At 42.3% G+C, this 27,620-nt stretch overlaps 2 protein-coding genes across 2 annotated transcripts in view; one reads left to right on the forward strand and one right to left on the reverse strand.

Moving 5' to 3' along the window:
* sema3c (sema domain, immunoglobulin domain (Ig), short basic domain, secreted, (semaphorin) 3C) overlaps window positions 1–27,620 on the forward strand; it is a 197,438-nt gene that overhangs the window by 98,327 nt on the left and 71,491 nt on the right. The window contains exon 4 of the mRNA XM_084330082.1: window positions 1,378–1,497. Within this exon, the coding sequence (XP_084186208.1) occupies window positions 1,378–1,497 (120 nt within the window). The remainder of the gene's footprint in view (window positions 1–1,377; window positions 1,498–27,620) is intronic.
* Window positions 6,137–7,057, reverse strand: LOC311241305 (pyridoxal kinase-like; the record flags this gene model as incomplete). The annotated part of the gene is made up of 1 exon (XM_084330080.1): window positions 6,137–7,057. The coding sequence occupies one exon, from the start codon at window positions 7,055–7,057 to the stop codon at window positions 6,137–6,139; it is 921 nt and encodes a 306-aa protein (XP_084186206.1).

Here is a 27,620-nt window from a genome sequence, read left to right on the forward strand (position 1 = left end):
TTGCATAATAATAGGATAATACTAACATAACAAAGAACGAGAAGTGCAAAACTAAAATACAAGCCCTGTGGGGGTTTGCATGGTATGTGGAACTCTCACTATGTGGTCCCGACTGGAAGGATGAGGCATTAAGTTGTGCTTCAGAAGGAAACTGTCCTTCTATAAACTGTAAGTTACATTGTTAATTTAGTTTGTATTTACTTTTTCTAGTTAATTCAATTAAAGAAATTGTAACTACAATATTGTATCTACAATTACATTTAAAACATTGTTTGTTTTTCAACCATATCTGTTGACAATATAATTTCTTTATATATTGAAGGCTACATCCTGCTACCTTTTTCAGCTTCTCTATTTCAAGGCAATATTTACAAAAACTAAACTAAAACTATAGTAATTTCCTATACAAACATGTTTCCTACTATTTATGCATAATAATAATCTGTTCTGTGCGACCGCGAGGGAACATGTATGCGCATGCGCATGGCGTCCAGGCAGTTCTGATATTACGACTGCATCCCTGGTTATAGCCCTGCAAACAAGGTGACAGACTCCATTGGTTTAATGCATGGCAGCACATAGACATATCCTGGAAAGGGCGTGGCAAATAATGAGGAACACACCAACATTATTGATGCAATGTATGTGCTTACCTTATTCTCCAGAGTCATTCAAGAAGATAGATACCAATTTCCTCTATGTGAGTTCAGTAGAAAACTATCCGGCTGCAAGATATAGCGTAGCACAAATTAATGGAAGTGGATACAGATCAGCTAGCCTATAGCTTAAAACTCCACAAGAGGTGTTTTTGGCCCACAGTTGGCCTAGCTGACCCGTATCTGCTTCCATTCATTTGTGCTAAGCTAGACCAGCTTGCAGCCAGATAACTTCCTAATGAACACAGAGTGGAAATTGTTATCTATCTTCATGTACTTTATCATAACTCTTTCAACTTTCCAGAATAGCAAACATGGGTCTAACAGATGCCACATCGATACTAATTGAGTTATATGTCTAATTTAATGCCCCATATCTAACAGATTAATGTATTGGATTTAGGTGGAGCTAAATGCTAATGTGGCTAACTCTAACAGTAAACTTTTTTTTACATGAAATACAGCCCAAAATACAGCCCAAAAAAGTGACGATAAAGTTGTTTAATTGACGGGAGAAAAGTTGCTAAACTCAATGTATTGTGCTGGGACCGGAAGAAGTATGCAGGGCTAGAGACGTAACCGGATGTGACGCCCCCATATTGTACAAGTGGAGAATAGTCATTGTGGCAGAGATTGTACGCCTGGAATAGTTGAATGATTTGTGATTCTTCTAATAGCCCCTTTCCCGCTTGTCCCCCTTCACCCCCTCCTCTTTTTCCAGCATGGCTGTGGGAACTTTATCCGGGTGGTGCAGCCTTACAACAGGACCCATCTGTTTATATGTGGCAGTGGAGCCTACAGCCCCGTCTGTAGCTACATCAACAGAGGACGCAGGCCAGAGGTAGGTCCTGTGTATTGTCATTGTCGTGACTCAATATAATTCCCACAGTGAAAGGTTGTTTATAAACATATCTCTGACCTTAAAGGAACACTCCATCATTTTGGGAAATACACTTATCTGCCATCTTCCCCCGAGGCAGACAAGAAAACGCAGCAGGGGGCCTTTCTGTGTGGAGTTTGCATGTTCTCCCCGTGTTCGCGTGGGTTTTCCTCCAGGTACTCTGGTTTCCTCCCACACCATAAAGACATGCATGGTAGGCAGGGACTACAGACGAAAACTAGCTCATTAGCTCATTCTGGCACATTTACATTGATGTGGAAACTGAAGATGTTGATTAATGTGCACTGTCCCATGGGGAACAGATTTATAAATAACTTAACTTATATCAGTTTAATCTATGTCTGCCGAGTAGCCCAGCCCAGATAGAGAGAGAGCTCCAGGCTACATGCTAGCATAACTTAGCACTAGGAGTGGCAAGCAGTAGAGAGCAGCTAGCCTATAGCCCCTTCAAAAGTGAAGAAATACAATTTCCAACAACTCCAAAACGGACTCACAGACAGTCACTAAATTAATATCAACCTTCTTGTCTGACTCTAGGGAAAATGACAAATAAGTACGGCTGTGTATGAATGAATAAATTGTTTATTTCGAACAATACATATAAACAAGAAATAACAATTTAAAAAAAATACAAAGATCATTTGCTGTGAAAAGAAAAATAATAATAAAGTAAGATAAAAATAACAAACTAAACTGACTTTTTGTCCGAAAAAGGAATAGGAAAAAGCAATAATATGCTTCTCAGGTCCTACCCCTTATTGCAATACACCCGTAACAATTTGTCTAAACACAGATTTTCTTCCAACAGAATCATCTGCAAACAAAATCACAAATTGCTTCAATACTATCGAGTATCGAAAGATACTGTGGTAACAAAATGTGACATTGTGTCATTCAATACCAAATAGGGGTGTAACGATGCATCGATTAATCGAAATGCATCGATTCTAATGTGATGATTCAACTGCATCGATTTGAATATGTTAGAATCGATTATAATCAAAAAAGATTTTTTTTTTTTATTGTTTTTATTGACCTATAGTCTATTCATGCTGAGTGAATCAGTTCCCCCAGCCACATTTGTTTATTCACATTTTTTGGGGGAATTAACTGATAGAAAATGTATCTAAAATGTATAGAATTGAATCGTGGTCAAATGAAGAGATTTTATGATGCATTGAATCCAGTGGCGTCCTTTCAGTAAAAGGCAAGGTATGGCGAAGAGGGGGGGGGGGGTCTAGGGGGTGTTTCCCCCCCTAGGTGGATTTTTTTTGTCAAATCAGTTGTGCAATAGTCACTTTTGGTGAGTTGTTTCTATACAATTCAGTTATATGACATTTAGGTATGACACAGGACTACACAAGCATTTTTAGTATAGAAATGTGTCAACAGACTAAAGCAGGGAACCACAATATTTTGCATACGAATTATGCAGAATGTAATATCATAACTGTCTATTACTTTTCTTGCAATTGAGCCAATTTTCCTTAGGTACGGTTTTGAGGTGTGTATTCAACAGAATGTAGTATCAAAAACAGATTCACAAAAAGTATGGGTTACTGAATGCTGAACTGCACTATTATAATCACTAAGCCAGATCTTACCTGTGTCCCTGTATCACTTGTCTCTGCTGCCCTTTGATAAAAAAAACTCCCTATGTCCATTTTCCTTTTTTTTTGGGGCATATTTCAGTTAGTCACAGTAAAAGTCACCTAGTAAAAGTGAGATAATTGACAATATCAAAACATGCTAGGGCTGTACCGAATAGTAACTTACCGAATAATAGAATAAAAAAAAAAATAATAATAATTTACATTTTTATTTGCCAAGGTATGGCGAGTGCCATACCTTGCCATACCAAATGGACGCCCCTGCTCCCGTAGGTGTTCTTTAAGAGCGGTTTTGAATGTGGGTATAGGATTAACATTCCTTTACAGCTTTGGGTAGGGCGTTCCACATTGATGTGGCATAATTGCTAAACGTGTTTAGTCCCTTGTTTGAGCCGAATCTGGGTTTAACATGATTTGTTGTCCTTCCTCTGGTGTTGTGGTCGTGGTATTCACTGACCTTTGGGAAGTATTTTGACCTAATGAAGGATCACCGGCGTGATGATGATAATGATGACTAAACCATCGGATTCGTTTATTTTAGCTGTCTTCAAATCAAATCAAATTTATTTGTAAGGCCCGACAACACACATTAATGTCCCCATGGGCCGGACACATCTTCTTTAAACAAGTCAAGAAGAAACATCACAATAAGTCAAGAAACAAAACAAGAACACCATAAGGTCCAACACATTTTTAATAAATGCAAAATAAATGAATGCAATGCAAACACTCCCAGACATACGCGAAGGTAAGGAAAAACTCACTAAAACCTAGCAATAGGAAAAAATGCACCACAGGCAATGTGGAGGAGAGAAACCTTAGAAGGGCCAATTCAAGGGGGTCTTGTGTGGTGTACCATGTTTGAAGTCTGTAAGGTAACAATCAGGGGAGTATTGGAGGGTGAACCCTACCCGAACTCAGTTCACCTACCTCTTTATTTGTCGTTATTAAAAAATATTATCATTATTCGATTCAAAGATGCTAGTTCCTGCCAGGGAGGGGGGGGGGGGGGGGGTGCTTGTGATGAATTTATAGGCGATTATTGAAAACATGAATTATTACAGAATACTTCACTCATAAACCATCAAGATGAATAATTATTCGACAAATAACATGGTTAATATTAGGCTATAATAGGTGTATATAGCAAAAGCCTTATTACTTTCTGTAAAATGTCACATCTAGTCTCTACAATGTTTGCAATGCATGCGAAAAGGGAAACAACAGGTTTTTGGTTTGTAAATGTTTGAGGACTACTACCTTGACAAAACGCAGTTTTTGAATCACTATGCTTCCCTGAGGTCAAATAGAATAAAAACCGGACTACTTGCCGCACGTCGGAGCGTGCAGAGACGGAGCCGCGATGGCGTTTGATTGATTGATTGAATTTATTGAATTTGCAGAATGGGTACAATACAGTACAGTTCAATACATACAATTGTTAAGGGGATGCAGACCAGAGAAAGACTTTCGTCTTGTTTACGTCAGGGTCCCCCATTTTCAATTCATCATAACATATGACATACAGGTACAGTAGGGGCAGACAGGTCATCGCGTCTGGGATATTATATTATATTATATTATATACAGAGGGCGCCTTGGGAGCGAAAAGTTAGGAATCGCTGCTGTGAAGGGCTAGGCCCACTCCAAATGTAAACAAATGCGTAGCCCGGGGCTGTCTTAAATACTTCGAAGCTTCGAAGCTTCGTTCATAAAAACTTCGAACATAAAAAAAAAAACGAAGTAAAAAAAAAAATAATAATAATAATAATAATATACTTATTTTTTTATAATATTTTTTTTTGCCTCCAAAATCTTGCGCCTCCATTCCAATGAAACGAAAGTAAGCTGCGCCTTCCCGCCTCCATTCCAATGAAACGAAAGTAAGCGGCGCCTCGACTCCACCTCTCTACAACAAGCACATGGAGATTATCTGTGTTGAAAACAACAAGGACATGTGCAGCAGAGATGTCGACGAAGAAGCGAAGCAATGCCGTTTGTTATTTAAGACTATGTCGGACTATGTTGTGTTCATTGTGCTGCTTTTTTAAAGTGTCCCGACCCATATAAAAATATGTCTTAATAAAACGTGCTTAATTAAGTCGAATTATGCCTTTGTCTCTGTAAAGGCCATATGAGTGTTTTGGTTATTATTATTATTATTATTATTATTATTATTATTATTATTATTATTATTATTATTATTATTATTATTATTATTATTATTATTATTATTATTATTATTATTATTATTATTATTTCAAATAGGATATGATTTATGGGAATGTTATGATTTATCTGTGTAAGAGCCAAAGCTATATATATTTTGGTTATTGTATTATATGAATGTTTAATATTGATTGGATTTAGATAGTCATTGAACTGTCGTATTTGTCATAATAGGGCATGCTGGGACCTAGAACCTAGAGCGTCGTGGTGATGTCATAATAGATCTTTCTGGAACATAAAACAGACTGGAACGTTTGTGGTGATGTCATAATGGACTTTCTAGAACATAGAACATTCTAGGACCACAGTATGACATCATGATAGAACGTTCTGGAACATTCGTGATGTCACTGTATGATGTCATAACCGAACATTCTAGAACATTTGGGTCTCTATATATAGCCACGATGTCATACTGTGGTTCTAGAATGTTCTATGTTCGGGCCGGGGCTCCACTCCACTGGTCAAATTACTTACTCGTGAGTAGTACGTCCGTTGGTAAAGAAAAGCAATGTCCACAGCCGCTCCGTGTATAGTAAAGATATTCAAATGGTTTATTTGCAAAGTATTTCTTTACAGAAGTGGTCCTAAATCTACTTTCCTAAAAATATTCCTGTCACTCATATACATACTACTACAAGTTTGAGTCTGGCTGACCGCCCAGTGTCAAAGCCATTTCACACTAATTACGATGCCAATATGTAATGGTGAGAACTGTCCTTGGTGTGTGAGACAGCTTTTTATATGATTGATGCCTCCACTACAATGGCGGGCTCCTCGATGTCGCCTTTGCTCTGAACCATCCTCAGCTCCAGCTGACCCGGGCTGGGCCTTTTCCCCGGGCCTGCCAGTTCATTGGCATAGGTAATGGTCCTCTTAATGACGTGATGCATGACGGAGACGGTCTTTTCACAGGCAGTCTTCAGGTCTTTGGGGTGGTGGTGAGTCCAGGCTAGAAGCATGGCTGCAAACAGGTCCCCCGTCCCCCCAAACACTGCGTCTACTTTGGGGATCTCAAGACGGATCTTCTGGCTACATTTGGTCCCATCTGGTCTCACTATCTTCTGACTCCCGAGGGCCACCAGGAACTGGTCTCCACGTTTAGAAGGGAGGTCTGTGCTGGTGAGGACCACCGTCTCTGGTCCCATCTGATGAAGCAGGTCCATCACCTCAACAGCATCTTCCTCTGTTCTCATCTTCCTCCCTGTTAACAACTCTGCTTCAAACTGGTTGGGAGTGAGGATGTCAGCAACCGGTACCACCTTGTCCCTGTACACTGGTAACAGGGTCTCTGGGACATACATAGCACCATGATCTCCCATAACTGGATCACAAACATACACCAAGCTGGGATTGGCCGCCTTCAGCTCCTGAACCATATCCACCACCATTTCCAGGAAGGACGTGTCCCGGCTGTACCCTGTGAGAACGTAGTCATAGTGGTTGGCATTATTGAGTTTGATGCCCTCGTAGAGATCATTCAGCTCCTCTGCGGTGAGCACCTGCCCATTCCAGTGGGCATAACCTGTGTGATTGGAGAATTGTACTGAGTTGATTGAGTCCACTTCAAACCCGAGCACCTGCAATGGGAATGTTGCCGACTTGTTCCCGACGTATCCCCTGACAACATGACTCTGGATGGACAACACACGACACTCCATGTTGAGAAATTAAGCTAAAAAATAACAGTACAGTACAAATATGACAAATATTTATGACGCTTAACGCCGTGCAAAGAGTCGCAGTGCACGAGCTCTCTCGCACGCGGAAACCTCGCGTGAGGTTAAGAAGAACTCGAGCATTGAAGGACAGAAGCGAGCGGCGTTGTCACTTGCAGGAGACTAGCTGGCTCTTAAAAATTCCTTCGTAGTGTGCCAGCCGTAAATCTACTTGCTGGCTTCTGGCTTCAGTTCATTGTTGAGTCCATCCTTTCGGTCCCGTCGAAGATGCAACTGACCCAGAGAGAGAATCGTGGCTATATATAGAGACCCAAATGTTCTAGAATGTTCGGTTATGACATCATACAGTGACATCACGAATGTTCCAGAACGTTCTATCATGATGTCATACTGTGGTTCTAGAAAGTTCTATGTTCTAGAAAGTCTATTATGACATCACCACAAACGTTCCAGTCTGTTTTATGTTCCAGAAAGATCTATTATGACATCACCACGACACTCTAGAAGGCTCTAGGTCCCAGCATGCCCTATTATGACAAATACGACGGTTCAATGACTTTATCTAAATCCAATCAATATTAAACATTCATATAATACAATAACCGAAATATATATAGCTTTGGCTCTTACACAGATAAATCATAACATTCCCATAAATCATATCCTTCTATTTGAAATAATAATAATAATAATAATAATAATAATAATAATAATAATAATAATAATAATAATAATAATAATAATAATAATAATAATAATAATAATAATAATAATAATAATAATAATAATAATAATAATAATAATAATAATAATAATAATAATAATAATAATAATAATAATATAATAATACTAATATAATAATAATAATAATAATAATAATAATAATAATAATAATAATAATAATAATAATAATAATAATAATAATAATAATAATAATAATAATAATAATAATAATAATAATAATAATAACCAAAACACTCATATGGCCTTTACAGTCTCTATCAACTACATATAAATATAGAATATTTTTTTGCTTGATAGACGAAGGTTGCAACATAATTATGTAATGTCATGTCGTTGGCTGCACCCAGGCAGCGCAGCCGAGTGAAACCTTGTTGGCTGCGTCACAGTCACGAAAGGGGCTACTTAATTAATTAATCCAATCCACTTTATTTATAGAGCACATTTAAAAACAACAAAGTTTACCAAAGTGCTGTACAAGTCCCACAACATAAGATAAAAGATATATATATATATATGTATTATAAAAAAAAAAGCATCCCCCGAAGCTTCGAATTAAAATCGAAGCTCGGCCCGAAGCTTCGATTGCCAAAAAAAGCTTTGAAGGTCAGCCCCCACCAATTTCGAACACTGCGGAATTCGAAACTGGCCCCTGTAAATGTCCAAACCCAACCCCCTCCAATGTACTGTCATAAATGTCATTATGAATTGAAAATGGGGGACCCTGATGTAAACAAGACGAAAGTCTTTCTTTGGTCTTCATCCCCTTAACAATTGTGTGTATTGAGCCGTACTGTATTGTACCCATTCTGTAATCTGTTAATACAATTTTCAATCAAACCACAAACCAATGAAGAAAGAGTCGTGTTGTTCTTTTCTTGATGGACTGAGCCCTTGGCTTGATACAGTCATAACATTTGTTGACTGTAAACGGGGTGCATTGTGAGTTTTTAAATTGTATTTGCTGTAAAAAGGTGTTAACATCTGTAATGTTTGACATAAAACAGACCTATATTCTGATTTACAAAGTTCGAAAACGCTAATTTTCAATCTACTGATCCAACTCGTCAATAATGCATGTGAAGGTACCTCACATTTTTACTAAAAACGTAACAAGATTGGTGCTTTAATACATCTACCGTTGGCATTAAAGGGGCACTTCACCAAAGAACAACGCAGATTTTGCACATAATCTCACACGCATCCAAAAAGGTTTTGCCCAAATTCTTTCGTTCTGGAATTAACCAAGGATTCAATGTTCCCGATGACATCACTGGTGGCCATATTTAAACTCACCTACTCTCAATAACTGTCAAACTAAATGAATGTTTTAGAGTTTGGGAATTTGCGCGAGATTAGTCGCCCTTTAAGAACTATTGCTGTGAAAGGCTTTGCTGCAGGAAGTTCAGTGTTCATTATGTTTTTAGTCACGGACTAAATCTGGCAAGGTCGCCCATCATCAAATCTGACATCTTTACTGTAATTTCTCATTTTAAAGGCATCAATCCAAATGTAACAAACCGATGAAAAAAAATAGACATTGTTTTTTTTCTTTATTTGATTGACTGAACTCTTGATACCAGGACTAACACTACTTACACTAGACAACAAGGTGAACGTGAGTTTGCTGTAAAAATAAATAAATAAGTGTGTTTATGTTGGTAATGTTTGAAGTGATGAGAAACTCTTAAACTGCTGGTCTGTCATTCTGCCCTCAGGCTTAGTTACTGGTGACAGATATGATACCCACCACTGTGTCCTTTATGACAGATATGATACCCACCACTGTGTCCTTTATGACAGATATGATACCCACCACTGTGTCCTTCCTGACAGATATAATACCCAACACTGTGTCCTTTATGACAGATATAATACCCACCACTGTGTCCTTTATGACAGATATGATACCCACCACTGTGTCCTTTAGGACAGATATGATACCCACCACTGTGTCCTTTATGACAGATATGATACCCACCACTGTGTCCTTTATGACAGATATAATACCCACCACTGTGTCCTTTATGACAGATATGATACCCACCACTGTGTCCTTTATGACAGATATGATACCCATGCACCACTGTGTCCTTTATGACAGATATGATACCCACCACTGTGTCCTTTATGACATATGATACCCACCACTGTGTCCTTTATGAAAAGGTTGGATGGCCTTCTCTGGTTGAAAGGTGTAACTATCATTGGTTGTGGGATGCTCGATATTGGCTTTTTTACCGATACCGTTATACCGATATTGTCCAACTCTTAATTTCCGATACCGATATCAACCGATACCGATATATGCAGGGTTTCCCCCACCAAAAAACTGAATAATTTCAGGTAATTAACATTACATATGTCTTGTTGTGGAATTAACATAACATACATTATGCATACTTTTGACAATAAATAAAATCAGAATTTGTTCTTACTTGCTTGCCTGGGTAAATAAAGGTTATAGAAATGTAAAAAAGAAAAAAAGTTTTTAAATTTTTTTTTGAAAACCGATACCGATATTTTCCGATATCACATTTGAATGCCAATATCTGCCGATAATATCTGTAGGCCGATAATATCTGACATTAACGCTTCCCCCGGTCCTGCGGGACCAGACGGCAACCCTCCTCCCGGTTCGGCTGGTCCAGGTTTTGGACCTTCACAACTCCCCTTCAATACACCACTTCACACAGGACAAGAAGGCCCTACAGAAAGTGGTGCGCTCAGCCGAGCGTACCACGGGTATTGCACTACCCCCCCTGCAGGTTCTATACAACAAGAGGTGCAAATCCAGAGCCTGCAGGATAATGAAAGACCCTCACCACCCCAATAACAGCCTGTTTCAGCTGCTGAGGTCAGGCAGACGCCTGCAAATCTCAGCTACTAGGACAGAGCGGCTTAGGCTCAGCTTCTTCCCCCAGGCCATCAGAGCCATGAACAATGTACATTGAGTGCTCAGAACATTGAACTGTCCACACACAAGCACACATGAACACACACACGACACGCACACTGTGCACGCTCACACACGAGCAGCCACTTAACACTTTAACATGAGCGGGCACACACTCATGTCGCACACACGCACACTTATGGCCAAAGGAAAGGACACTTTAAATTAGAATAACAGGAACAGTGTATTGCACTACCAAAGCTAACTAGCATGTCACACATGCGCTGTAAATAACTATGTACAGATACCGAGATGTCACTCCATGTTACCTGCTACCTGTTACTGCACAATGTTGTTTCTTCTTTTGATTCTATTATATGTACCACTGTATTGCACATCGTTGCGGGCAAGACCACCCGCATTTCATTGTATACCTGTATGCCGTGACAATTAAAACTCTTGACTTGACTTGACACTACAACATTGCCAACCGGTGGGCTGATCCAGATGTGGCAGATCTGGCATCAGCTCACTCACCTGATTAACATTATTTGCTGCCATTTATGTTTGATATATTTGTTGTCTATGTTGTCTTTATTATTTCCACTGTGTTAGTCTTGTGTCCCTACTGTCTGTGTTTTATAAATGTGTTTTAGTCTTGTATGTCTCAGTTTGTACAATTGTTATTGTTTTCCCCTGTGTGCTCTGTATTCTGTTAGTTCTGTCTACTACACCTGTGTCCTGTTAGTAATTACGTGCTGGGCTAGCATACACTTGCTGGTTCATTGTTTCATGTTACCTGTGTGTCAGTCGTGTTTCCTTGTTTTCTGTTTTGAGTAAACCTTGTTATCGTCACAACGCTGCCTCCTGCCTCCTGTTAATTATCTCTCCGTTATCTGCTGCAATTGGGTTCCACACTCCACCATGCCAACGAAACGCGCCACTCGTAACAATTGGTATTTGTTTATTTTTTAAAGCCCTTATTGGTAAACCTCCCTCTTACATCACAAGATCGTTGCCTGAATAATCGTAATCGAAATGAATGGTTGTGAGGTTGCATCGTTACACCCCTAATACCAAATGTTGATACCTAAGTAGGTGATGGAATAGTTTGACCAGATTATTCATGGAGGCAGACAGTCTTTGATTGAGGATAGAGTTTACTGACTGAATGACATGTTGCAACACAGAGAGACCTAGCTTACAGCAATGGCCATATAGCCCAGATCTCTGTAGAATGGCGAGCTAACAAAGTATTTATACAGGATAATAGACAAAAGTGGAGCATTGACATACATATTATGAATTATAGATATGATGTACAGAGATATCTGGATAATGATGTAGATATGATTGGGAATGACGTAGACATATGAGTGAAAGCTATATGTGTCTGTGTGTGTGTGTGTGTGTGTGTGTGTGTGTGTGTGTGTGTGTGTGTGTGTGTGTGTGTGTGTGTGTGTGTGTGTGTGTGTGTGTGTGTGTGTGTGTGTGTGTGTGTGTGTGTGTGTGTGTTTGTGTTAGAAAGATAGAGTATAGATAAGGCTATGTGTGTGCATATGTGTGTACAAGTTAAATGTGTAGAGAAAGAGAGAACGAGAGGGAAAAAAGTATTGTTTTGGTATCGGTATCAAATCTGAGGTACCGGTATTGGCACCAATATCAAATAGTTTCAAACAATACCCAGTATATCCTGTAAGTGTATTTCCCAAAATGTTTGAGTGTTCCTTTAAATAACCCATATTCTGGCCATTTCCCAGTTTCATATTTAAATGTGTAACTGTCAAAATGCACTTAGTTACACCTACAGGCTGTCATTCAGTAGTCAGGCTCAGTCAGCCTCAAACAGGCAGTTTTGGCTCCTGTTTCTTTAAATGAAAAAGAGCTGCATTTCCCCTGTGCGGATATACTTCCTGGTTCACAAAGTTCAGATCAAACTGTAAAACTAGGAATTGCAGATCAGATCCAGCAATTGTATGATATTTCTCAACATAAAATGTTGTCACAAACATATTTTAGTCAAACGTTTATGTGGAAAAAGAGAAAGAAAAGAGTTTACGACTGAGCCGCCATCTTGACAAACAGACATACGCGAGTTAGGGGTGAGAATCTAGTTCTTTGGCAATGGCAATAGCTTACTTCAAAGGTCTGTATTTTCAAATTTTTTATTCAGTGACAACCACAAATCAAAAGTGAGAATGTTGTGGATGTTGTGACTATTTCTTATAATGCTGCAATGTAAATAATTTTTTTTATAATAATAAGACGAGATCATGTACTGTATATATAGACAAACGGTATGGACAGCATCTCACAAAACTCCTGGGAACCTGTGCTTTGTGCAGTGGCGTTGCGTGGGTAAAATAACTGGGGATGCCAATATTTTTTTATTAAAAATGTGTTTTTATTTTATTAAAAAAAATATTTATATATATATATATTTAAGCCAAATAATATTGTGACAAAATAAAAATGCACACTAAATAAAAATACACATTTCAAGTGTAAACATACAGCTATACTATTCCATGGGCTAGATTTAATAAGATTCGAGCTGAGTAAAGCTCTTCCCACACCTCCAGGGTGGCAAATGTACAGAGGCTAGAGTACTTAGTTTTCTGACGGACCCGTTTTAAGGTGTGGGAAGGGCTTTAGTCAGCTCGAATCTGATTGGCTAGTATTGGTTTTGGACTCCACATACATGAATTACATGGTGGAAGCTGGAGAAAGACACCTCCCCTCTGCCTCCTCTCTTCTGCTGCAGTGACTGCCTCAGTGAGTGCACTGTGTCTCAGTGTGTTAGAGAGAGTGAGAAGGAGAAGAGGGAGACATTTCAAAATGTATAACACAGAAATGAAAAATAATGATTTTTTATTATTATTGTAAACTATATAAAAAAAAATCATATTTCATATTTCATATTAATTCATATTTTAATAATGGGGAAGCCTGGCTTCCGTTGGCTTCCAGGAGGATTCGCCACTGGCTTTGTGAGAGAGTGGAGGGGAAGGAAATCTCAGAATCCAAGACTTCCTTGATAAATGTCGGCCTCGTCAGAAACGAGACAAAATAAAATATAGTTTGAGACATGGAAGAAAAGAGGTTGGATGGATAGTTGTATGGATGGATGGATGGATGGATGGATGGATGGATGGATGGATGGATGGATGGATGGATGGATGGATGGATGGATGGATGGGCGGATGAATGGATGGATGGATGGATGTGCGGATGGATGGATGGATGGATGGATGGATGGATGGATGGATGATGGATGGATGGATGGATGGATGGATGGATGGATGGATGGATGGATGGATGGATGGATGGATGGATGGACGGATGGACGGATGGTTGGATGGATGGCTGCACAGATGGATGGATGGGTGGATGAATATAATATAATATATTATTATATATTATATAGAGGTACACTATAGCTGTTTTCTGGGCACTATGCCCTCATGTCCGGCCACACAATCCTGGAAGTGAAAGCGAGGATCCCCTCCAGGAGAAAAACGCTCAGTGACTGAACTCGGCCAACAGACTACGGAGGATTGCTGCCAAACGCTAATAAGCCGAGAGCTCAGAGACTCATTTTCCACACTTTGGTGCCTTTTGTCATTTAGTTTGACAGGGAAAACTGCTCTGTTTTCAGCTCCGGAGCTCAGAAGTGTCAGCGTCTCTCTCCGGCCGGGGGATCTGTTTAATGTAACGCTGGATGTTGACGGTTGGCTCGTTGAATGGCGTCTGGGCCTCGTGCGCACGAGAGAGAGAGAGAGAGAGAGAGAGAGAGAGAGAGAGAGAGAGAGAGAGAGAGAGAGATATACAGACAGACAGACAGACAGACAGACAGACAGACAGACAGACAGACAGACAGACAGACAGACAGACAGACAGACAGACAGACAGACAGACAGACAGACAGACAGACAGACAGACAGACAGACAGACAGACAGACAGACAGACAGACAGACAGACAGACAGACAGACAGACAGATACAGACAGACAGACCGTTTTAATGTGCGTGTGAATGAATGCATGTGTGTGACTCATAACAGTACGTCTCAATATGCCTACAGCCCGACAGCAGGCAACTCCTCTTGGGGAGAAAAGGGACACTTTCCTGGAGAAACGCCCTTCAGCTGACGTCACGTTCATATCCCATCCATGGATACAGAACTGGTCCACCGGGTCAGACTGAACCAGGGCTTGTGGACCAGACAGGGGCGGGTTCTGGGAGTCTGGACCCCTCACCACGGGCTACGACTGTAAAAGCCAATCCGGACGTCACTGTATTCCGTCGAGTAGAGAGAGGGGTTTGGATGAGGGGGGAGCCAAAGATCTGAGGTGTAACCACAGCGCAAACAAAGAATCTCAATGAGTATTTTAAGTTCATATTGAGTCTTAATAACATCTTATTTTCACAAAACATGTGGTGGTGTGGTGTGGGGTGGTCTGCCAAACGGGGGGAATTCACTTCGGCTTCAATCCAACTGAACTCGTTTCAAGAGAGAGGAGGTAGAGCGGTCGTCTGGTAATCTGAACTTTCCCCAGTTCGATCCTGGCTGTCGAAGTGTCAAAGTGTCCTTGGGCAAAGACACGGAACAACCGACTGCTCCTTGCCTACATTGGCTGTCCACTGCTTCTGCATAGTTAGGATGTGTTGAATGGCAGAGGACAAATGCAGATTCTATTCCAGCGGTTCTCAAACTACGGGTCGCGACCCAAAGTGGGGTCGTTGCTAGGTGACAGTGCCTTGGCATTATTTTTTTTTATGTTCTGGCAACATATTTTGGCTAAATATGCCTTATTTTATGAATGTGTATTTATAACATAGTGCTGTAATATAAATCTAATAAATTCTAATAAATATATACTAAGTTCAACAACGTGTGCTTTTATTTTGATATTCCTTAATTCCACGTTGAGATTACGCAATACGTTAAGTGTGGGGTTGCCAAAAAAAAAAGTTTGAGAACCCCCGTTCTATTTCAAGATAGTTTTACTTCGCATTTGGAACAAGTGAGAAATTATCTCACCCCATTCGCTCATATTTATTTTTTCACTCGTTTTAAGAAACAATATCTTTTGCATGACGTTAGCAGGAAAATTCCCTTTTCCTCTCCCAGATGGAATGTTCTTTTCTAATAGCCCATGGTGGGCCAGTTAAGGTAGACAGCCCAGGACTGCATACTGCACTGCTTTTAAACCAAAAGGGAAGGAAACTCGAGCGGGACTACCTTATGGAACATATGGAGAGCTCATACTCGTCATATTTTCATATTTTATTGCAGTAGAGGCGGGGGGCGTGGGCATGGATACCCCCCAAATTCACATATAAAATGCTCTAACTATAAGTCTTACTTCCTAATCCCCCTCTCTCTCCTGTAGGAGCAAGTGTTCCACATCGACTCGCGGACGGAATCTGGGAAGGGCCGCTGCTCATTCAACCCTCAAGTCAACACGGTGTCTGTCATGCTCAGTAAGCGTCCATCTCTATTCTGTATTCCTGTCTCTCTTCACCCCCACACACGTGTCAATACACAGTGACCTTCCCTGGCTTTCTCTTAACCCTTTCGCTACCACAGTCTGTAGTGTGATAGTAAAGGGTTAACCTTCTGTAGTGTGGTAGTGAAAGGGCTAACCCTTTGTCGTGTGGCAGTGAAAGGGTTAACCTTCCGTATTGTCGCAGTGAAAGGGTTAAATCATTTGGTAAGTTGGCAGTGAAAGGGTTAAACACAGACACACACACACACACACACACACGCACACACACACACACACACACACACACACACACACACACACACACACACACACACACACACACACACACACACACACACACACACACACACACGCTTGCATGGTGGCATTACTATGCCTGTGAGGAATCGTACATTGACTTACAAACCACAATGGATATACATGCCTAACCCCTAATGTCAAACCTAAATTCTAAACCTATAACCTTATAACCATGAAACCATCTTATTCCCCATGTAAAGACCAGTCCAAATGTTCTCATAACCAAAATATTTCCTCACAAAACACAGATACAGACACCATGGCCGCCTAGTTATAGTTGAAAGTGGGGGTGCAATTTTTTTTTTTAATTTTTTTTCTTTTAATTTATTTTTTCTTTCTTTTTTTTTTCTTTTTTTTTACAGGCAAGGGGTGGTTTGGAGGGGGTCCGGCACGACCCCCTCCGTGGCAGATTTTTTTTTTTATTTAATGAACCTGTACGTGCAATTTCCTGCAATATAGAGCCTTCAATCTTGACCAATAAAGCTGCTCTTTTCACTATAAAACTCAGTTTATATTGCAGTATGATAGCCAATTACTATAATAATAATAATAATATATTAATATATATATATACTGTATATACACTGTATATTGATTTTTCGCTCATTCATTTTTATTAAATCAATCTCCTTTCAAATAGGCCAAGTTTTTAATAAGAAAGAGAAAAAAGATATATTTCCATTACCTGTAAATCTTGTGTCTCTTTCTCTCCTTCTCTGCCTCCTCCCTGAGTCTGCAGTGCACAATCATGACATCGATCTAAAAAAAAAAAAAAAAAAAAGTAAAAAAAAAAAAATGGAGGCCCCTCGTCATAGGCCCACGGGCCGCGGCCGTCGTTAATACGGCCCTGCTCGTCTGCCATATAGATAGCGTTAACGTTTGCAAATGAAGTCAACGTCATCCAGCTCACAGTGCCTCACACCACATATCTAGATAACGTTAGCTAGCGGCTAGCACTAAAGCTAACGCCAACCAGAGAGGGAAACGTTATTATTATTTATTCGAGGAAACCGTATGACCAGATCGCAATTCGGGACCGTGAAACACTTTTATTGTATTGCGTGGTAGAACCGTAGTCCGTAGAAGTTCTACTACCACTCAATAGTAACTTATGTCTAACATAATCCTTTTATTTGAACAACTTACTGGAAAAGCCTGCCTGCCACCAATATTATGACACACTCTGTGGGCTTTGATTTACACTCACAGCCTACCCGCTGCAGCCGTGCAGCCAGACTGCAGCGCTGTGTGCTGAAGGTCTACGCGCTGGAGATGGGAGGTACTGGATCAAACCATAATGGGGCAGGGGGGGGGGTTCGCAATCTTTGGAAACTTAAAAACTTGTTATTAAGTGTCATTGCGTATTATTAATTTGATTGAAATTACGTAGTTATGGTTAGATTTATATATATATTATATTATATATCATATTTCATATGATCAAAAAGTGGTGGAGCAAGATCATAACCTTGCTCCCCCAAGTTCAATAGTGGGAGAGCAGCCGCTCCCGATGCTCAATGGGCCAGGCGCCTATGACAGACACACAGATACAGACACAGACACACACACACACACAGACACACACACACAGATACAGACACACAGATACAGACACACACACACAGACACACACACACAGATACAGACACACAGATACAGACACAGACACACACACACACACACACACACACACACACACAGACACACATACACACACACACACACACACGCACGCACACACACACACACACACACACACACACACACACACACACACACACACACACACACACACACACACACACACACACACACACACACACACACACACACACACACACACGCTTGCATGGTGGCATTACTATGCCTGTGAGGAATCGTACATTGACTTACAAACCACAATGGATATACATGCCTAACCCTAATGTCAAACCTAAATTCTAAACCTATAACCTTATAACCACGAAACCATCTTATTCCCCATGTAAAGACCAGTCCAAATGTTCTCATAACCAAAATATTTCCTCACAAAACACAGATACAGACACCATGGCCGCCTAGTTATAGTTGAAAGAGGGGGTGCAATTTTATTTTGTTAATTTTTTTTCTTTTAATTTTTTCTTTTTTTCTTTTTTTCTTTTTTTCTTTTTACAGGCAAGGGGTGGTTTGGAGGGGGTCCGGCACGACCCCCTCCATGGCAGATTTTTTTTTTTAATTTAATGAACCTGTACGTGCAATTTCCTGCAATATAGAGCCTTCAATCTTGACCAATAAAGCTGCTCTTTTCACTATAAAACTCAGTTTATATTGCAGTATGATAGCCAATTACTATAATAATAATAATATATTAATATATATATATACTGTATATACACTGTATATTGATTTTTCGCTCATTCATTTTTATTAAATCAATCTCCTTTCAAATAGGCCAAGTTTTTAATAAGAAAGAGAAAAAAGATATATTTCCATTACCTGTAAATCTTGTGTCTCTTTCTCTCCTTCTCTGCCTCCTCCCTGAGTCTGCAGTGCACAATCATGACATCGATCTCAAAAAAAAAAAAAGTAAAAAAAAAAAAAATGGAGGCCCCTCGTCATAGGCCCACGGGCCGCGGCCGTCGTTAATACGGCCCTGCTCGTCTGCCATATAGATAGCGTTAACGTTTGCAAATGAAGTCAACGTCATCCAGCTCACAGTGCCTCACACCACATATCTAGATAACGTTAGCTAGCGGCTAGCACTAAAGCTAACGCCAACCAGAGAGGGAAACGTTATTATTATTTATTCGAGGAAACCGTATGACCAGATCGCAATTCGGGACCGTGAAACACTTTTATTGTATTGCGTGGTAGAACCGTAGTCCGTAGAAGTTCTACTACCACTCAATAGTAACTTATGTCTAACATAATCCTTTTATTTGAACAACTTACTGGAAAAGCCTGCCTGCCACCAATATTATGACACACTCTGTGGGCTTTGATTTACACTCACAGCCTACCCGCTGCAGCCGTGCAGCCAGACTGCAGCGCTGTGTGCTGAAGGTCTACGCGCTGGAGATGGGAGGTACTGGATCAAACCATAATGGGGCAGGGGGGGGGGTTCGCAATCTTTGGAAACTTAAAAACGTGTTATTAAGTGTCATTGCGTATTATTAATTTGATTGAAATTACGTAGTTATGGTTAGATTTATATATATATTATATTATATATCATATTTCATATGATCAAAAAGTGGTGGAGCAAGATCATAACCTTGCTCCCCCAAGTTCAATAGTGGGAGAGCAGCCGCTCCCGATGCTCAATGGGCCAGGCGCCTATGACAGACACACAGATACAGACACAGACACACACACACACAGACACAGACACACACACACAGATACAGACACACAGATACAGACACACACACACAGACACACACACACAGATACAGACACACAGATACAGACACAGACACACACACACACACACACACACACACACACACAGACACACATACACACACACACACACACACACGCACGCACACACACACACACACACACACACACACACACACACACACACACACACACACACACACACACACACACACACACACACACACACACACACACACACACACACACACACACACACACACACACACACGCTTGCATGGTGGCATTACTATGCCTGTGAGGAATCGTACATTGACTTACAAACCACAATGGATATACATGCCTAACCCTAATGTCAAACCTAAATTCTAAACCTATAACCTTATAACCACGAAACCATCTTATTCCCCATGTAAAGACCAGTCCAAATGTTCTCATAACCAAAATATTTCCTCACAAAACAAAGTCAGTTGTCAAGACACACACACACAGACACACACACACAGATACAGACACACAGATACAGACACAGACACAGACACACACAGATACAGACACACAGATACAGACACAGACACACACAGATACACACAGGGGTCGGCGTGGCTCAGGGGTAGAGCGGGTCGTCCAATGATCGAAGGATTGGTGGTTCGAATCCCGCTCCAGCCCATGTCCATCCCACTGCCGTTGTGTCCTTGGGCAAGACACTTAACCTACTTGCCTCGTATGAATGTGTATGCATGTGAATGAATGTTGGTGGTGGTCGGAGGGGCCGTAGGCGTTGATTATTCGCCACGCTTCCGTGAGTCTGCCTCAGGGCAGCTCTGGCTGCAATTGTAGCTTACCACCACCGGTATGACTGTGTATGAACGAATAATGGACTCTGTAAGCGCTCTGGGGTCTCTGGGGTGTCACGAAGAGCGCTATATAAATCCAATCCATTATTACAGACACACAGATACAGACACAGACACACACACACACACACACACAGATACAGACACACAGATACAGACACAGACACACACACACACACACACACAGACAGACAGACAGACAGACAGACAGACAGACAGACAGACAGACAGACAGACAGACAGACAGACAGACAGACAGACAGACAGACAGACAGACAGACAGACAGACAGACAGACAGACAGACAGACAGACACACACAGAAACAGACAGAGACACAGACAGACACAGACACACAGACACAGACACACACACAGACACACACACGCACACGCACACACACACACACACCTACACACACACACACACACACACACAGACACACACACACACACACACACACAGACACACAGACACACACACAGACACACACACACAGAAACAGAACCACACACAGACACAGACACAGACACACAGACACAGAGACACAGACACACACACAGACACACACTTGGGGCACAGACACACACACACACACAGACACACACACACACAGACACAGACACACACAGAAACAGACAGAGACACAGACACAGACACACACAGACACACAGACACAGACACAGACACACACACACACACACACACACACACACACACACACACACACACACACACACACAGAAACAGACACAGACACACACACACAGACACACACACACACAGGCACAGACACACACACAGACACACACAGACACACACACACAGACACACACAGACACACACATACACACACAGACACACACACACACATTATGCATACATCCTCTCCTGTGGCTCCCCCACACTGCCACCTCCCTATCGGTGACCTCGTAAGGTCAGGCCGCACACCCCTCTCGTTGGCCTTTGATCTCTCCCTGGCGGGGGGTGTCGGGTTGCTGTTGACTGACACGGCTCTCGGTGACACACGTTGCACGCACAGCTCTGCTTCCCGACACCCGAGCAGCACCGACCGGGTCGCGTGTATATTTTCCCTAACAGACTTTCACTTCCGCGTTTGGGATGCGCAATCTGATTGGCCACTGACGTTTCTCTCAGCGCCAATCGTGTTACTCCTAACAATCGCACCGCCCAAGTCCGACATCACATCAATATACTAACTAACTAGCTATTCATATCAATCGAAATAACATATTGTTTTCATCTCTCTATATTAACGTAACTAGCTATTCATATCAATCAAAATAACGTATTGTTTTCATCTCTCTATATTAACGTGATTCCATCAACACAACATAAATGTTCAAAACACGACTTCATTATTGTGCAATCTTGCAGTGATTTGAAGCTTATCTCTGCTCTGTTTACGTTGGGTGGACGAGCAGTGAGTTTTAATATTGAGCACGGCATAAGAATAGCCTACCAGTAGCCTAAAAACCGCATGAGCATTCTATTTGTAGGTAATATGCTCTTGCATGTGACGCGACTTTGGGCGACTTTGGGCTTCAAATTACAGTCAAATCAAATACATTTACAGATTACAATTTTTATTTAATGGTTAATATTTTTGATCAAAAGTAATTTACTGTATTTTTATGGCATTTACACTTAAAGTAGAAAAACAAAAGTAATCTGTAGAATAATACAGTGAATTTCCCGTGATTTAAAAAAAAAGTCTACAGTGTACTGTACTTCCCACCCTGGCCAAATAGATCCATGCCCGTTGGCTCTCTCTCTCCAATGGGAGCTGCGATGTTCCAAGTGTCCTCCTCCAGTCAGACAGAGGACAATCTGTGGGTCTGGGTTTGATAAAAAGATGGTCTCTATCTGCGTTACAATCTCGGCGAGACCTTCTCCGTGGCCGTCTGGGTGCTGTCGACACTCTCTCCTTAGAGCGCGCCAGCTTGGATGGAATCCACATACCCCTACCCCCCCTCCTCCCCCTCCCCACCCCGAAGAACACATGGTGTGGAAATGATGGAATGATGATGTGACATAATATAACAGAATAATAAAAAGCATGGCACGGCTGTGTGGAGAGCACTCTGGCTGGGTCTGTTCACACAGTGACCTAGTGAGAGTGAAAACAGAAGCACAAAGAACTGACTCACTCCACTAAAAGAAATACACATTTTTATAAATGTATTTATTAGACCCCAAGGTACAGTGAAATACAATACACATTCACATTGAATGGCATATTTTGTATTTTCTCCCCCCCCCCCTACCCTTCCTCCTCCCCTGTCCTACCCAATCCTACAAATACACAACAGAAAACAGAGAACATACTGTACAAACACATATCTCTCTCACTCAACCTTCCTTCTCATTTGTCCTATAGTGTCTTTAGCTTGGTTATGTAACCAATAAAAGGGTTTCAAACTTTTCACTAGACCCCCTTAGGTTGTATAAAATTGTCTCCAAATTTAAAAAGAACATGAGATCTTTGAGCCACAGGGATGCTTTGGGGAATCCTTCTGCGTGCTAATAATGATGCGAAGGCAATGCTGTCTATTGTTCTCCTCCTAACCCTTTGATGACCCGGGCCTGGTAACACTAAAATACATTTAAATAAAATGTTTTTACATACACGGCATCCAAAAACACTTACACTCACAGATTTAAATGCTTATTTACAGTAACACACAGCAGCAGACAAACGCGTTTCAACCCGTGTCCTTCATCGCCGGTGCCTTCACCTCCCCGACAGATGCATGACCACACTGGTCAGATCGCTGTAAACCCACTGGTTAGCGCTCTTCAAAGACAGACCGGTTACAATTTATGCCGCCGCCATTTAGCTCAAAAGTGATGGTCAAGCCGTAGTCTTATGGCTTATGAATCAGTCACCGGAGAATTATGATGCAGGGCTTTGATCTTTTGGCACGCGGGCTAGATGGATTTAAATGAGGCTGTAAATCATGCTCTAAGTCGGTGGCAGGTTTATTGAATAGTGCTTAGGGAATGTTATGTTTATTAAGGTTTTCTGCAAAGCGTTTATTGTGTGTGTGTGTGTGTGTGTGTGTGTGTATACATTTGTGTGTATGTATGGGTGTATGTGCGTGCGCGTGTATGTGTGTGCCTGTGTGCATGCGTGCGTGTGTATATGTGCATGTGTGTGTGTGTGTGTGTGTGTGTGTGTGTGTGTGTGTGTGTGTGTGTACGTCCAGACCAGGAGCTGTTCTCAGGGATGTACATTGACTTCATGGGGACGGATGCTGCCGTCTTCAGGAGTCTGACTGTGAGGAACGCTGTGAGGACGGACCAACACAACTCCAAGTGGCTCAGCGGTGAGACACACACACACACACTACACACACACACACGCACACACACACACACTGTTAGGTTAGTGTCCATATATTTTTTCCAGGCACCAGCGTCTTTGTTCAATTGTTCTCAATGAGGAGTGGGTGAGTGTATGCAGCAGCATGGTAAATGGTAAATGGCTGCTTTTTTATATAGCACTTTTATCCAAAGCGCTTTACAATTTGTTACTCACATTTGACCCATTCACTCACACATTCACTCACGACACATTCACACACCGACGGCGGAGGCGACCATGCAAGGTGCCAACCTGCTCATCGGGAGCAATTAGGGGTTAAGTGTCTTACTCAAGGACACATCAACACGCTGCCCGAGAGGAGCGGGAATCGAACCGGGAACCTCCGGATTGCCAGACGACTGCTCTACCTCCGGGGCCACTGTCGCCCCACGCCCCCCCCAGCATTCTGCGGCCACAGAGAGGAGAAGCGCTACACCTTGGCTTCTGTTTTCAGAACGCTCTGCCATGTTTGGGTGGCCGCTTTGAGCGTTTCTAGTTGAAAACCTCTGAACTTTTCTGAAAGTCGCTCCTTTTCAGACAACCAATCATATCATCGTCAGACTGCCCGGTGACAGCAGGAACATCACCAAACTCACCCAAAACAAGTATGGTGGTTGTTGTGAAGGGCCAGATTAAACCGAATATATATATTTATTTATATATATATATTTAATTGTATTTGTATATTCTCTAATATTCCCTGATATCCCTTGTATATTCCTTGTACAATATGCATTGAATATCCATTCTAGCCTACTGAACATCCCATAATAGTCTCCATTCTACTATTGGTCGAGACCTTGGTGCCAGGCTGCCATACCCCTCAGACCCAGTTCAAACGTACCGCTCGACATGTACGAACAAGTCCTAGTTCCGCGTAGGAATTTGGCTACCGCACCACTAATGGGACTATTTGTTCATAGTGCGTATATATACTGCGCTACTAAAGTAGGACTTTCTTTTCAGTCCAGTTTCTTACCCTCCAATAGAGTCACAGACGTAAAGCCTCCCCGCGATGCCACGTGTGGGAGTAAGGCCAAGTTCGGCCTACCATCGGTATTGAGACATCGTGTATATTAATATTTGAATAGTCATATTTGGCACTATATCGTCGAGTTGGACGTAGTCTATTAAGCTAATAATAGTCTGTTAATATATAGTGCTTCGTGCGGTGAGAATACTACCGTAGTCAGTACCCCATCGTTTCGGGCAGAGAACTGGCTGCTTACCCAGGGTGGTTGACCCTATGTGAAGCTGCACCCGAGGAGCCCCAGAGCCGACGAGCGAGTGGACCTGTATACCGGATTATTCTACCGACGACAGCCCGCCTTCCCAGGCACGGATTATGCTTTGGATACTTTGATTATTCTATGGATAAAGACCCCCGACACTACCGTGTGTTGGAACCCCCTCCCCCTGGAGAGGACGCAAGGTGAGGAGACGCTCTGCAAGACGAGGTCTCTCCACATCTCTCCCCCGTGGACCGGAGAGAGCCGGCCCACAAAGAGTCCACCTGCTTTCATCTGTGGTCCAAGGATCGCCGGCGCATTGAACGGCACTACAGTGGGTTCACCTGGGATACCCTTGGCCGGACGAGGCAGCTGGATTCTACCCCCCCCCCCCTCCTACTCCTGTCGGCTTACAAGCGACCGGATTAACCCCCTCTAGTGTATCCAGCCTATAATCATTAAAGTATCATTGCTGTTATTCCTTAACTATTCCACGTCGTATATTTACCACCTGCGCCTTCAGAGATTGGACATTATCTATTGATATACCGACGAATACTCCTTGCCATAAAAGTGCATACTATTTCAATTCATAAATGTAATTAAGTGATTAAGTGCTTATTCTACACACCATCGCTGTGTAGGAAATAAAGACCTGTTTCTAATTCGTACATTTGTGTTGGATCCGTTTCATCTACGTGAGAGTGTTCATGATAATATATTTATGCCGTGTACTGGGTGGCCGAATATTAAGTACAAAGGTAGTGGTAGTAAGTATCATATCTAGTAATACAGTCAGGGAATTGTACCCCTCAGTTACAATTGGTCCTTCGAGCCGGAGGGTAATTAGTGTAATATTAATATAGTGTTATTAATATTGAAATGGCCTATGATGAACACTCCACGAAACGATCCTCCTAACCAACGCCCGCAGCGCGAACGACGGCTCCCTCAGTACTTAGAGGCTTACGCTGTCAGTCAACAACCTAGTCTTCTACTAACAGTAAACGCGGTAAAACTAGAAAGTAAAAGTATGTCTAACCCCAACGCCCAGACTACCCCGACCATAGAGGCCCCTACGGGCTCTAATGTAACTGACCAAGTTCACGGTAGGGACCAGTGGGAACCAGACATGACTTCACACCCCGCCAGTACTGAAGAAGTAGTCCCCGATGAGTCCCGGGAGGAATACAACGCTACCGAGAGAGAACTCGGCACGGAAGAAGACGGGGAGAGCACCGTGGAGATAGAACTCCAAGGCTCCGCAAGGAGTACCCCGAGGGAAGGCTCCCCTATACAACCGCCTTCTCCCAGCGAGGCAGAGAGGACCCTACAGCAGGCATTCCTCGTCAGCCTGAAAGCCTCTACTGAACGCGATAGACTCCAGGGTGAACGCGATCGATTGCAGATACAGCAACGGAGCGAAGAAGAGCACATACGCCTGGAAATAAGACGCATTCAGATGGAAGAGAATGTGGCCCGAGACCGAGCAGACAGCCAGCGAGCAGCTGCTGGTGCTCTACGGGACGCAGAGCGCGACAGACAGCAAGCGCAACTAATAGAACAGCTGATCAGACGGACAACACCCTCTCCCTCCGCCAGAGGCTCCAGGAACTCGTCTAGACACACCTCCAGGGCGGCATCCCCTAGCCGAGTAAACAACCCTGAACTTGACCAACAGACGAGGTCTATACCCCCCACAGACCACCTCCCCCCACCGGTCCAAGCGAGACCTAGCAACCGGGAAGGAGCAGCATATCCTGTGGAGAGGCTAAACCAGAGACTACAAGCACTGGATGACCTAACTGAAGACGAAGAGGAAGAGGAGGAGAACCGCGCCCGAAGACAGCACAGTACTCTACCGGACCAGGAGGTCCGGTACAGCCCAGGCTATACTCCCGCGGAGCTGCGCTACAGACCCCCGACTCTATACACGGGTGAGCACGACGCACGACCCGCACCGAGGAACAGCACCTGGACAAGCGGGCCATGGTACACTGCCGGTACCAGCCCATACCAAGGAGCGGGAGGAGACTCGCCTAGGAGGCCTCTCCCCCAACGCTCGCCGATGTATCCACAGTCAGCGTCATACATTGGCACGCCTATGGTACCCGACTTCACCCAAGAGAACCGGGCCCAGTATACAGAACTCCGCATGTGTCTGGAGACCATGTTGGTGGATGTATTGGATGAACGCCACAAATACGCCATCCTACTGCAGCACTTAAAGGTGCCCCGCGCA

This window comes from Notolepis coatsorum (genome assembly GCF_963971535.1).
Source record: "Notolepis coatsorum genome assembly, chromosome: 15".
In the NCBI taxonomy this organism is placed as follows: domain Eukaryota; kingdom Metazoa; phylum Chordata; class Actinopteri; order Aulopiformes; family Paralepididae; genus Notolepis; species Notolepis coatsorum.